This window comes from Peromyscus eremicus, chromosome 11 (genome assembly GCF_949786415.1).
Source record: "Peromyscus eremicus chromosome 11, PerEre_H2_v1, whole genome shotgun sequence".
NCBI classification, from domain to species: domain Eukaryota; kingdom Metazoa; phylum Chordata; class Mammalia; order Rodentia; family Cricetidae; genus Peromyscus; species Peromyscus eremicus.
This window is the reverse complement of record NC_081427.1, coordinates 53678461-53690673: the sequence shown is the minus strand read 5'-3', so window position 1 is coordinate 53690673 and position 12213 is coordinate 53678461. Positions and strand designations below refer to the sequence as shown.

The 12213-nt window shown below is 48.1% G+C and overlaps 1 protein-coding gene across 1 annotated transcript; it reads right to left on the bottom strand.

Moving 5' to 3' along the window:
• Positions 1 to 11089: 11089 nt before the first annotated feature.
• Tmem174 (transmembrane protein 174) lies at positions 11090 to 11994 on the bottom strand. Its single transcript, XM_059276670.1, has 2 exons — positions 11363 to 11994; positions 11090 to 11195 (listed from the first exon to the last, which is right to left on the bottom strand). The coding sequence occupies exons 1-2, from the start codon at positions 11992 to 11994 to the stop codon at positions 11090 to 11092; spliced, it is 738 nt and encodes a 245-aa protein (XP_059132653.1).
• Between the last annotated feature and the right edge of the window lie 219 nt (positions 11995 to 12213).

Sequence of the window (12213 nt, the reverse complement as noted above, 5' to 3'; positions counted from 1 at the left end):
GCATGGTCTTGCTGTGTAGCCGAGTCTGGCCTTAGACTTAACAGTTCTGCCTTGGCCTCTGGGGTTACAGGTGTGCACCGCCGTGCTTGGCTAAGAATGTAACTGCTGCTGGGCAACATGCTGCTATCTTACTTCCCCGTGCCTGCTCTTACAAACTACCACTAACAGAGTGACTTAAAACAATAGAAATGTATTCTCTCACAGTCTGGAATCAAGATGGTGGCGGGGCTGTGCTCCATCTGGAAATTCCAGGGGACAGTCTGTTCCTTGCCTCTTTCAACTCCTGGTGGCTGTTGGCATTCCTTGGCTGGTGGCCACATCTTTCCAATCTCTGCCAGTGTTAGGAGTTGGCCTTTTCTCTGGTCTGTAAAATCTTATTCTGTCTCTTTTGTTTAAGGATACCTGTACTTGGTGGTAGGCCCCACTTAGGCAACCCAGGGTAAATAACATTCCCCACCTTGAGGGCCTTAGGTCTCTGCTAAAACTGTTTTTCCAAGCAAGTTAAAGGTGACAGGCTTCAGGGACTAAGGCCTGATGTCTCTGTGAAGAAGACATTTTTCAGTCTAGCACAGTGGCAGGATGATGCACTTACTTTGGCTTTTACAGCGTCAGTGAAATATCCACATGACTAAAAAGAGGGTGGATGTTTTAGAATGATATTTCATTAGTTTTGACCCTGCCCCCCTTCGAAAGAAGTGTGTGTGTGTGTGTGTGTGTGTGTGTGTGTGTGTGTGTGTGTGTGTGTTGAGGCAGGGGGCATTCCAGGGAGCCTGGGGACCTGTGCGCATCCTCTGATCAATGCTGATACATGTGAACAGAGCGGGTTATGCAGACAGAATTTTCTGCTACATCAGCCCAGGAAGGGAAGCTGGTCTTTGTGCTGGCTTTGGGGGAAAGAAGATGTGAACTCCCACAGGACACATCCTCCCCCGGAAGGAAAGGTTTCCTTGAGAATTCTGTGCCTGAGCTGAGCTCCACAGAGCCCTGAAGGGTGTGAACAGTAGGTGTGCCTGAGCTCCACAGAGCCCTGGTGGGCATGAGGTAGGTAGGCGGGTAGGGACCAGATGCTTGAAACAATCAGGATCCCCTGAGAAAGAAAGAGCTTCTAGAGTGAAGAAGAAAAACTGGGTTAACAGAACCAGAGAGAACAGAGCTGGGGACCAGCAAAGGACACAACAATGGCCCAGGGCAGGGTTTCACCAAAGTCTCAGTGGTCCTGTTTCTGCACATCCGGCCCAGGGTGTCAAGGGATCAGGGTGTTCCTTACAGAGAAGCCAAGGGTCACACCAAGCCTCTGGTAGTGTCCCAGTTGGTTCAAAGAGCCAGGCTGCTTCCCAGGTTCCCTCTGAACACACCTCCTCTCCCAGGTGTGGAGTTAATTGCCCCGGCAGCTCCCAGCCTGCCAGGAAAGCCAGCTGCTTTGGTTCCTCCCGTTTTCTCCTCTCTAGGCAGAAAGAAGGTGGTGCCTCCCGAGGACCCAGACTGCTGCTGGCACCATACAGTTTTCCAGGGTGCCACAGCATGTCCGGATTGGAAAAGTGCGTGCTGCTGCTGCCCCGGACATGTCCTCTGGGAACTTGAGCAGTATATGCACATGGGGAATACCAAATGAGAGCCACTCCAGAGACTTGGGGCCTCTGATCAATGTGAGAGTGCTGTGCGCGTCATGGATACGGCGGTGCGTATACACTGATGCGTATACATCACACTTGTGTCTATGTCGTCTACGTTTCTGCTCCAGCATCCACGAAAACTGTTCACAGCAGAACTCAAGAAGACAGGGTCAACAGCAGACGTCCACAGAGAGAGATGCCGTTCTTTCTCTTCTACCTTTATTTAAAATATTATTTTATTTAGCATTTGCTCTGGTTAGTTTTTTCACCAACTTGACACAAGTTAGAGTTAGTTATCTGGGAAGGGGGAAATCTCCACTGAGAAAAACGCCTCTGATCAGGTTAGCCCGTGAGCAAGTCTGTGGAAGCATTTGATTGGTTAACGATTAAAGTGGGAGGGTTCAGTCCACTATGGGCGGTGTCACCCCTGGGTGGGTGGACTTGGGTTGCATGAGAAAGAAAACTGAGGGCTGGAGAGACGGCAAGACCCGGGTTCAATCCCCAGTATCCACATAGAGGCTTACAACCACCTGTAACTCTAGCTCCAGAGGGATCTGACACACTCATGTTCATTTACACAAACACACACAGACACACACACTTATACATAATTAAGAATGATACTAAATATAAAGTAAGAAAGAAAGCAAACTGAGCAAGCCATGAGAACAAGCCAGTAAGCAGCTTTTCTCCATGCTCCTGCCTCTGCTCTGCTTGAGTGCCTGCCCTGACTTCCCTCAGTGATGGACCGGTAAGCCTAATAAACCCTTCCCTCCCCAAGCAGCTTTTGGTTGTGGTGTTTATCACAGCAATTGAAACCTAACTGGACGAGAGTGTGTGTGAAAACCTTATAAACATGTAATATACAATGTGATTTTAAAAGTTATTAGTTACACTGGAGTAAAGCAGAAAATGAGTCTTCCATTCTCCATCCCAGAAATAATCATTACCAATTCTTGTGTATAGTTTAAGGGACTTTCCATGTATAAAAATATTAAGCATATACAAGAATATTTTCACACACTTATTTATATGTTCATTTATTTATTTATGTACTGTTTTTTTACTCACAAGAATGGATGAGAAAATATGTAGCCCAGGCTGGCCATGAACTCATAATCCTCCACCTCTGGCTCTTCAACATCTACCAGAGTATGCCACTCCAGCCAGCTATTTCTGTAGCTTTGAGGCAAGGTATCTCTGCCCAGCCCTGGCTTGCCTGGCCTAGAACTTGCCTCTGCCTCCTTAGTGTTGGGATGACCAGCATGCACCACTCTTAGGCCCACTTTGAAAATGTTATTCCTTTGAACTAAGGCATGAGAGGGTTGGACTGGGAAAACAGTCCTCTCCTTCTACCTCATGCATGAACATTCTTGTTTGAGTCTATGATTTACACCAGTGTAGGTTTTGCAACACAGAGCAGAATCTTTGTTAGAGGAAAACTTCTGAAACCCAGGGAATGGATTTCCTTACTCGTTCATCTGGTCATTTATCTTCTTAAAAGCTCAAGACAAACAAAATTCCCTGTCTGAGACCTCTGTGGCTTCCCAAGGCGGGTGAGAACGGTTCCCGAGGCGTGCACTCTGCTCTCTGGTTTACCATCGATTCTTCCACAGCGACCCAGCGATGCTTTATTTATTGCAGCTTTCTGTTGATTTTATAGCCAACTGCTGACTGCTTGGGGGCATAAAAACCTTGATGATTTACAAGTAATAAGTGGGGAAGAAATCCATAAATCAGGCTGCGTAATAAAAGAATGCAGGTGAGTGAATGTGCACACCTCGGAGAGTAAAACCTTGCAAGGCAATATTTTAATAAAGAGCAAGAGAGAGGCTTCCCTTCTCGGTTTTGAGGTGATCAAAGGAGTTTTTATGGTTCCTAGGCAGAGGTTTTCAAAGGAAAAAAAATGTATGGACCAGGTCAAAGTGTTGAAGTTTGTCAAGGGTTCCCAATGCTCCCAAAGCTATTCTGTGGAGGATGATTCTCAAACACCCCAAATCCTTCTCCTGGCATGCTTTTTTCTTTCTTTTCTAGGCCTCTGTGGTGGTGGTGGGTCCAAAATATGTTTAAAGCAGGGGCCAAATCTACAAATTCCATGGGAATTCTACAGTTGGGGGCTGCTAACAAAGATGTGAAGTGGAAAAACCTCAAAAAACGTTTTTGTTTGGAAAGTAGAATCTGCTCCCCGCTATGAATCCTTTGCAAACTCTCTGCCTCCCAAGAAAGAGTGTACAAAAGCGAGAGATGTTAGGTCTGGGGTGCTGAGTAAAAGCATCTCATTTTGTCGGGAAAGCGTGGGAATTGGAAAGAAAAGGGGGGCAGCTGCACACTGAACAGATATCTGATGGCGTGAGGCAACTGGACATTTTCAAGCGTGGCAATGGCTGTTGCAGTTGTTTATGAGTCTTTGTTTTTTAAAGATACACAATAAAAATTATTCTTATGGGGTTTTTTTGTTTTTGTTTTTTTGAGACAGGGATTCTTCTGTGTAGCCCTGGCTGTCCTGGGCCTCATTTTGTAGCCCAGGCTGGCCTCGAACTCAGAGATTAGCCTGCCTCTGCCTCCCGAGTGCTGGGATTAAAGGCATGTGCCACCACTGCCCAGCATAATAAAATATTTTAGAGTAACAATTTGATGGATTTTTTTAAAATGTCCAGGTGACTGTGCACGGTGCTGTAAGTTGATAACCACTGAGGTTGGAAGACGGCTACACAGATTTCGTGGACTATTACCACCTCTCTTCTAATTGTTCGAAGATATTAATCATGTCAAAAACAAATAGGCCAGACATGGTGGTGCATCCCTATAATCGTAGCACTCCGGAGGGTGAGACAGAAGGATCATGAATTTGAAGCCAGTGTGGCCACATAATGAAAACATGTCTCAAAAAAAAGAAAAAAGAAAAAAAAAAGAACTCGGAAGACAGGGACAGGTGGATCTCTGAGTTCGAGGCCAGTCTGATCTACAGAGTGAATTCCAGAACAACCAGGGCTACACAGAGAAACGTCCTGGTGGAGGGGAGGGGTGGGAAGGAAGGAAAGGGAAGGAGAGATAGCTCAGTTGAGAAAGTGATTCCTATGCAAGCATGAGGAACTGGGTTTGAGCCTTGAGCCCCCGAACCAATTTTTAAAGGCAGGCTTGGCTATATCCGTGTATGTAATCCCAGACAGGGAAAGATGGGTGCACACCTAGGTTTCACTGGCTAGCCAGCCTACTTGGTGAGTTCCAGGCCAGTGAGAGACCCTGCTTAAAAAAAAAAAAATGGTGGGTGCCAACTGAGGAACAATAACAGAGACTGACCTCTGACCTCCATATGTATACACACGCAAGGCAGAGCTCCAAAAGTCAGACATGAAAGTGTGTGCCTGTAGTCACACTAATACAGTGTTGATTGAAGGGGTCACTTGAGTCCACAAATTCAAGACCAGTTGGGGCAACCGAGCAAGACTCCTGCAAAACCCTGCCAACAGCTAACAGGCTAGGTTATCTGTCATCTTTCTGTAAGTTCTCATACAGTCACCTTGCATTTGCTACTCAACACAGACAGAGTGTTGGCTATGTGCAGGGCCAGTGAGGCCCCTGTGGATGCTGATGGTGCCATAGCCATTAAGATAGCACACAGGTTGTGTGTGACAGGTGGAGACAATACTGGGTTCTAGACCATATCCTATCTGATGGATGCTGGAGCCTCTCGACTCATGGTTGACAGAAGGTTTCCATGCTGTGGCTCTGGAGAGGGGCGTCTGTCTGGGGTACAGCCACCCCCACAGTATTAAGGTCCAGTGAAATCTTACCCCACGGATCTAACAGTAAACAAGGTCAAAGGGAGTCCCACAGGACTGAAGCTGAAAACGGACACCCAAGGTCAGTGCTCCACAAACAAGGGGCTTTTAGTTTTCTACTGTATCAAGAAGAAGAGAAGCAAGGAGAGAGCTCAAAGGCCTGTTTGTGCAGCCAAAAGCCACAGGGTGCATTTGGAAAGTTGCTGCGCATGGGCTCAGTGGAGCGTAGTGGAGGTGACAGCAATCCCTGGGGAACCCACACCTGCAGAAGTGCTGACCCGGTGTTGCAGGAGGGATCTGCCTGCCCAGGCTCAGGAGAGAAAGGGTGTGCGCTAAGGGCTCCGTGGAAGCATCCTGCCATAGGAGTTCTGGTCTTGCGTCTCAAGCCTTCATGAGCTCACGCCTGCCCCACCAAAGACGTCCACAGCCCTCCGCTTTGCCAGCCAGGAGACTCAGTTCTCATCTGCTCCCTGGTGCTCCCAGCTAAGGTCAACTTTGTTGTTCTTTTGTTGGCATTGTTTGGAGACTCAGCCTAGGCTGGCCTGAAACTCCCTGTGTAGCCCAGGCTAGCTTTGAGCTTGTGGGGATCCTCCTGCCTCAGACCTCCACGCTCATCCCCGGGTGCTGAGGTGATGGAAGAGAACTGCCATGGCCATCTAGGAGGTTCTTCATTCAGAAGCCTTTTCTCCATGCCCTCTTTGGGGCCCTCTGCTGGAACAGCGGGTTCAAGTCTCCAACAGTCCCCATTCAGTGTATCTACCAGCACTGTAGCTGTAGGTTATATAGTTATCGGTTATATAGTTATAGCTAGCACTCTAGTTATAGGCCGGGGCCCAACCTCTGTGGCTGTAAGACAGCTTGTACCTGCCCCACAATGCACAATAGTGACTCTGCCTTATCAGAGCTGTTCTCAGCGGTGCCACCAGAACGTTCTTTGTCCAGATGATGATTGAGAGGCTAATAAAAAAGAGGAAGGATGCAGGTCCCACGGCATCAACAGAACTGTGTTGTTTTCCAGGGTTGTTTTTTTTTTTTTTTTTTTTTTTTAATTTATTTATTATGTCTACAGTGCTCTGTTTACATGGCCAGAAGAGGGCACCAGATCTCATTACAGATGGTTGTGAACCACCATGTGGTTGCTGGGAATTGAACTCAGAACCTCTGGAAGAGCAGCCAGTGCTCTTAACCTCTGAGCCATCTCTCCAGCCCCCAGGGTTTTGTTTTTTTGTTTGTTTTTTCACTTTTTTTTTTCCGTGAAGTGTTCCGAATGTTTCCACGACTGTTATCGGTCTCTAATGCAAACAAAGGTAGATATATACACATACACTGGATTTTGGGAAGCTAGCTGTGTTGTCAACTTTGGAAAAAAAGTCTACCGTGTTGAGTTGCCGTTGTACAGGAATTAACAGCTTTATTAAAAATGTTGAACTTACTTTTTTTATTTGTAAAAGGTAGCACACAGTATTAAATTGAAAGTCTGATCTGTGTGGGTTTGATTACGACAACTAATAAAGTATTAAAAAAAAACAAAAAACACTGTTTCCTATAATTAAAATCCTTTTCAGCAACATTTTGAATTCGCTGTCGGTGGTCCACTACATGACCCCACTGGAGGCTGAGTGTGAAGGGAGGAGGCGGAGACATTACACCCCAATAAGCCTTCTGGGTCTCGGCCTAACAGGTCACAGTTCCTCTTCTTTGAAACACTCCCACAGAACCCACCATTTCTAGCTGCTGAGTCACCACGAGCTTGGGATGCCAAAGACGTCCCACATGGCCTCTCTGCTGCTATCAGGGTCCCTCAGGTGAGAGATGTCCTCCGGCCAGCCCCTGCTGCTCTGCCACCAAGAGCAGGCCCATCTCCATTGGCCCACTGATGCTGCACCCAGCAGCTGGGTCCCATGGCCCAGATCACAGCCATTACAGTTAGTGTGGCTGGTGGGCCACCCACTGGCTAATGCCATCGCTGAGGTGGAGGGAGAAATGCTGGTTCCCTTCCCGGGAGCCTCAGGGAGCGGCAGTAGCTGCATCATAGTCCTTGTTCTTAGGAGCTAAGACAATTTTTTGAATGCTGTTCAGGTCGGCTTGCAAATGAACTAGTCTAATTGAGTTCTCCCCCATGCTCATGCAAATGACCCTAGTGAAACTCAATGGGCCAAACACACAACACACACACACACACACACACACACACACACACACACACACACACGCTCACACAAAGTAGGAAAGGCACTTGTCGGGAAGGAAGGTTTTAGTGGAACAGAAGGCAGGCAATAAGAGAGGGTCATTAGTTGTTGTTGTTGTTGTTATTTTGTTTTGTTTTTTAAGTTCATATTGAAGAAACGGAAAATTGGCTCTGATCACCAAGTTTTTTCACCTCAAAAAAATGTAACCGATGATAAAACTATAGGGTGCAAGGCTCCAAGTTAAACCTCTCATTATTCACAGCCTCACTGCCTCGGACTGTTCGGACTGCATTGACGTTCCCTGAGATGGTGTAGAATTGGGGGCGGGGGCTGGGCAGGCAATTGTGTGTCTCCTTAAACCGTTTAAAGTTACTATTTGTGAGTCAATTCGAATAAAGTGGCTTTCTTCCAAAGAGATAAAAGTGAAATATCCTCCGCTTCCCAAGTGCTCTCACGCAAAACCTAAATGCTTGGCAAGCCGGACGTTGGACTCCTTCAGTGTCTGCCCAGAGCCAGGCTGCCTCCCCCACAGGAGGAGACAGAAAACCAGGGGACTGGCTCCAGTCCCCTGACCCCAGATCAGTCTCACATTCACCCTTGATAAGATACTGAGAGAAAGTTCAAAGGCGACCATGTAGGCCGCAGCCAGAAACTGTGGAGAACACATACACACTGGCTGACCAGGAGCCCAAGCCAGGACCTGGTGGTCACAGGCCAGGTGTCCCTCAGTGGGTTTCCCATACTTCAGCCTCAGCTGCTCCCAGATACGAGAATAGAGTGTGGTGGGACTGTCTCACAGCAAGAAAATTAGCGAGTGGAGTTCACTCCCTTGTATGGTAAAGACGCTCCCTTGCAGGGCTGGCGTAGCAGGTAAGACAGCTTCCCCGACCCACCCACGTGGTGCCTCTTCTTCTGCCTCCCACATGGATCTGCAGGCTCCTCCCCTCCTTGTGTGCTGTGCTCCCTTCTCTTTCTAGCGAGTATAAATGTTCCTTTAAGTCCCTGCACAGTCCTCACTCCCTGACCAACACCACCGGTAGACAGACAGACAGACCCTGTGAACAGGACTCCCTGGGGTCACACAAGGCAATGGCTCTGACTTTATTTCTCCAGGGGTCCCCATAGGAACCTGAGAATAATCAACAGATCACAGAGAAAAGTAGCCAGTGTCCATCCCCCCACTAGACTGGAGATGTTCTGAGGGCGGAGCTGTATCTGCTCTTTTCTTGGTTTAGTTTTTCACAAGTATCTTCTGGCTTTGTGGCTGCTACAAATTAGATGTCAACAAATAAACGTGGCTTGAAAAAAAAAACCCAAATTCTCACCGTTATCTTTCTTTTGCAATGGTTGTGTGTATGTCAAGCTGGCCTCGGATGTGGTCTGTAGCAGATAATAACCTTGAATTTCTGACCCTCCTGCTCCTGCCCCAGCGTGCTTGGATCACAGGTATGGACCTCCGTGCCCAGTCTATGTACCAGTGGGGATCAAACCAGGGTTCTGTGCATGCTACACAGGCTTTATATCAACTGGACTCCATTCCTGGCTCCCAAACTCCAATTCCCAAACTACTGCAAACCTCACACATACTCTGAACTCCTGGGGACACTAGTCCTGAAGTGGCATCGGCAGATACATAAATGACGTCTATGTTGGCTTAGGGAAAATCCCCAGAGGTCCCATTCCTGAAAAGCTGGCTCTCCCAGCAATCCCAAGACGACTGTCTGTCTCGTCCAACCCAGCTCTGTACAGATCCCCTTTCCTGACATGCCCCTTTTGATGCTCATTATGACTCAAACCACGATTATAAAAGGAGATGCGGGTGGGAAGAAAAGGGCCAAGGGAGGCAGGGCTGTGCCATGTGTCAGTCAGCATGCCGTTAACGATGCTCTACCATGTCCTTGTCTCCTAGTCTCCTCCCTAAAGTCAGTGGCCCTTAGCTAAGAGACCCTTAGCTGAGAATTGGAGATTTTGCTGGTCATGCTGGTGTACCTTTAATCCCAGCACCTGGGAGGCAGAGGCAGGTGGATCTCTGTGAGTTCAAGGCCAGCCTGATCTACATAGTTACGTAGTGAATTTGAAGACAGTCTAAAGAGTGAATGCTGGGATTTCATGAGCATGTTGGATGGAGAATCACTATGCAGAGTACAGAGACTTCTAGTTTTCTACTGCTTGTTATCACCAAAGTGAAAAATAACTATAAAAGCTTTTATCCCTAAGGCATAATATGAATCACAATAATAAGCCAGGTTATTTTACTATCATTGGAAAAACTAGATCTGATAGAAAGTAAAAATAACTCCATGTATAAGCACAGTACTGAAACCTTAAAGACTTGCTAATTCTTGTGTCTTTCCTGGGAAAAACACCTTCACCTTGAATAGCCCTATCTCTTTGTAAAACCTTTAGACACCTCCTAAAGTCTGCAACTTTGTTCTGGTTGCTGACTGACAGCTCAGATTTAGAAAGATGAAGGAGATCAGCTCTCTTTGTTCTGAGGAATGTGAACTCTTCTCACCTGGGGAGATCGGCTCCGTGATTCACCACTGTCCACTGACGGGGCAGCTCGACTCTGTGGAACTGTAACAGAGAAGTACCTGTGTTCTGTAAGCCACCCGGTTGAGCCAGTTCAAGCCAGCAGATCATAGCTTGGGGATGAGGGGGGGACGAGGAACTCACTCGGGTACATTACACCTTGAACTTCAACCTTGCAGAAGCAGCAGCAGCAGAAGCAGCAGCAGCAGGTGTCACTGTGACTTAGTGACAGATTATGGATTTATTCATTAGCCTACTTGATCTCTTCCACACTGTCTCATCAGTCATCCAGTACTATTCTAACACGAGGCATTATTTTATTCCATTCTATTTATTTATTTATTTGTTAATGGGTTTTCCCTCTTTATTTCTTTTACAGACTTTTCAAGATCCAAAGGCTTCAAGGGAGATCACATAGCAACCAGGTTGTTTGGGAGAAGTAAGTCCACTTTGGGAGGTCCAGCATGGGTGCAGGGGGAAATCCCTGTTGGGCCTACTTCCTCTCCAGTCCCACTTTATCACTCTGAAAGCTGCCATGGCCACTGGAGTTAAAACTCCCAAGGCCATGGAGAATGGAGACAGGGTGGGGGATGGGGAAACGGGGTGCCGTTTTCCCCCTGGACCTTAAGTAGAGGGATCTTACTTGGTTTTGGTTTTGTTTGCCTGGTACTAGAGATCAAACCCCAGGCACTGAGTATGCTACATTTCATTCTACCACTAAGTGATGCCTCCAGCTGCAGAAAATTTCTAAGCTGAGAGAATTCAAACGTGTAACACGTGAGAATTTACCCGGGGCAGCTTAATTTAAGGGGTACATTTCACACCCTCCCCCTCCACTTCTTTCCCACCTTGAATGACATCTGTAAGGTCGCCTGAGCTGCTTTGGCATCTAACTTGTGAAGGTCACGACATCCATCTCTCCAAGTATCACATCACAATGACTTAAATGCCCATTCCCTGAACGTTACAGTCTCTAGCGAGGGAGGGTGTATATCTCCTCATAGGGGGGAGGCGAGAAACGGACGGAGTCCTCGTCTTCCGTCTGCGTCCCTTCTGGCTGGTCAGCATCAGAGCTGGGCCTGAAACAGCACAAAACACAGTTGCACTTGCAGAGCTCTGTTGCAACCACCCTGGGTGGCAGGCTACACCGTCGTGTACAGTCCCCATCACCTGCCTGGAGGTCCAAACATAGCCATAGATACTGTGATGCTGAACGGGAGAAGAGCGATCCCAGGACCCAGCATACCTGTCGTTTCCAACACCCACGAAAGGAGGGTAGGCCTCGTTCTCCACGAAAGCAGCGTTGTCTTGAGGGTAGATGGTATAGTACTGAGGGGGGCTTGGGGTGGCAGCCACTGCTCCGCTAGAAGGTACGAGGCCGAGGCCGCAAGGGTTCATCATGGGCTGCAGGTAGGCGGCATTCATCCCCAGAGGCTCCTGAGAACCGTAGGGAGGAGGAATGTACTGCACCACGGTGGCCCCGTGGAAGGTGATGGGCTGGTTAATGCCGGTGAAAACGAACGACTGTCCTCCCGAGGTCTGGTCCGAGTCCAGGACCCTCTCCTCGCCTTCTGTGCACCACTGGCAGGAAAGCATTTTGAACTTGCACACAGCGATCAGGATGAACGTCACTCCGACGGAGAGGAGGATGGGCCCGAGGAGCTGGGTCCATTCAAAGTGGGAGACGCCCTGGTACTTGATCCAGCCCATGACAGTGAACGTGATCCCCACCAGTCCTAGAAAGATCCCGGAGAAAAGCAAAGTGGCCCCCGCCTTGTCGTCGTCGGACACCTGGATGTCGGCCGTACTGGGTGTGTAGGGAGTGACGGAAAACACATTAAGCGGGAAGTCCTCCGGGTGATTGCTGCTGTGCTCCATAGCTCCTCTCGCGACTGTCCAACATGAGAGGAGGCAGAGACTGTGAGAGCAGGGAGCGCAGCGGGTTAGTTAGAGAAGGACCTTTGGGTTTCCGTGGTTAACAGAGTGTAACAGACACAGGCTGAACTTTGTTTAGAAGAATAAAGGTCCAAGAAGTGAAGCCCGAAGTGTTGTTGTGGGTTTCCAGAAAGCGGAGGTTTCTGTTTTATAAAGGAATGG

Coding starts and splice junctions, on each gene's coding strand:
- Tmem174 (XM_059276670.1), bottom strand. CDS start 11,994: ATGGAGCACAGCAGCAATCACCCGGAGGACTTCCCGCTTAATGTGTTT. Junction 11,196..11,362: donor GTGGGTGTTGGAAACGACAG/GTATGCTGGGTC, acceptor GTGCTGTTTCAG/GCCCAGCTCTGATGCTGACC.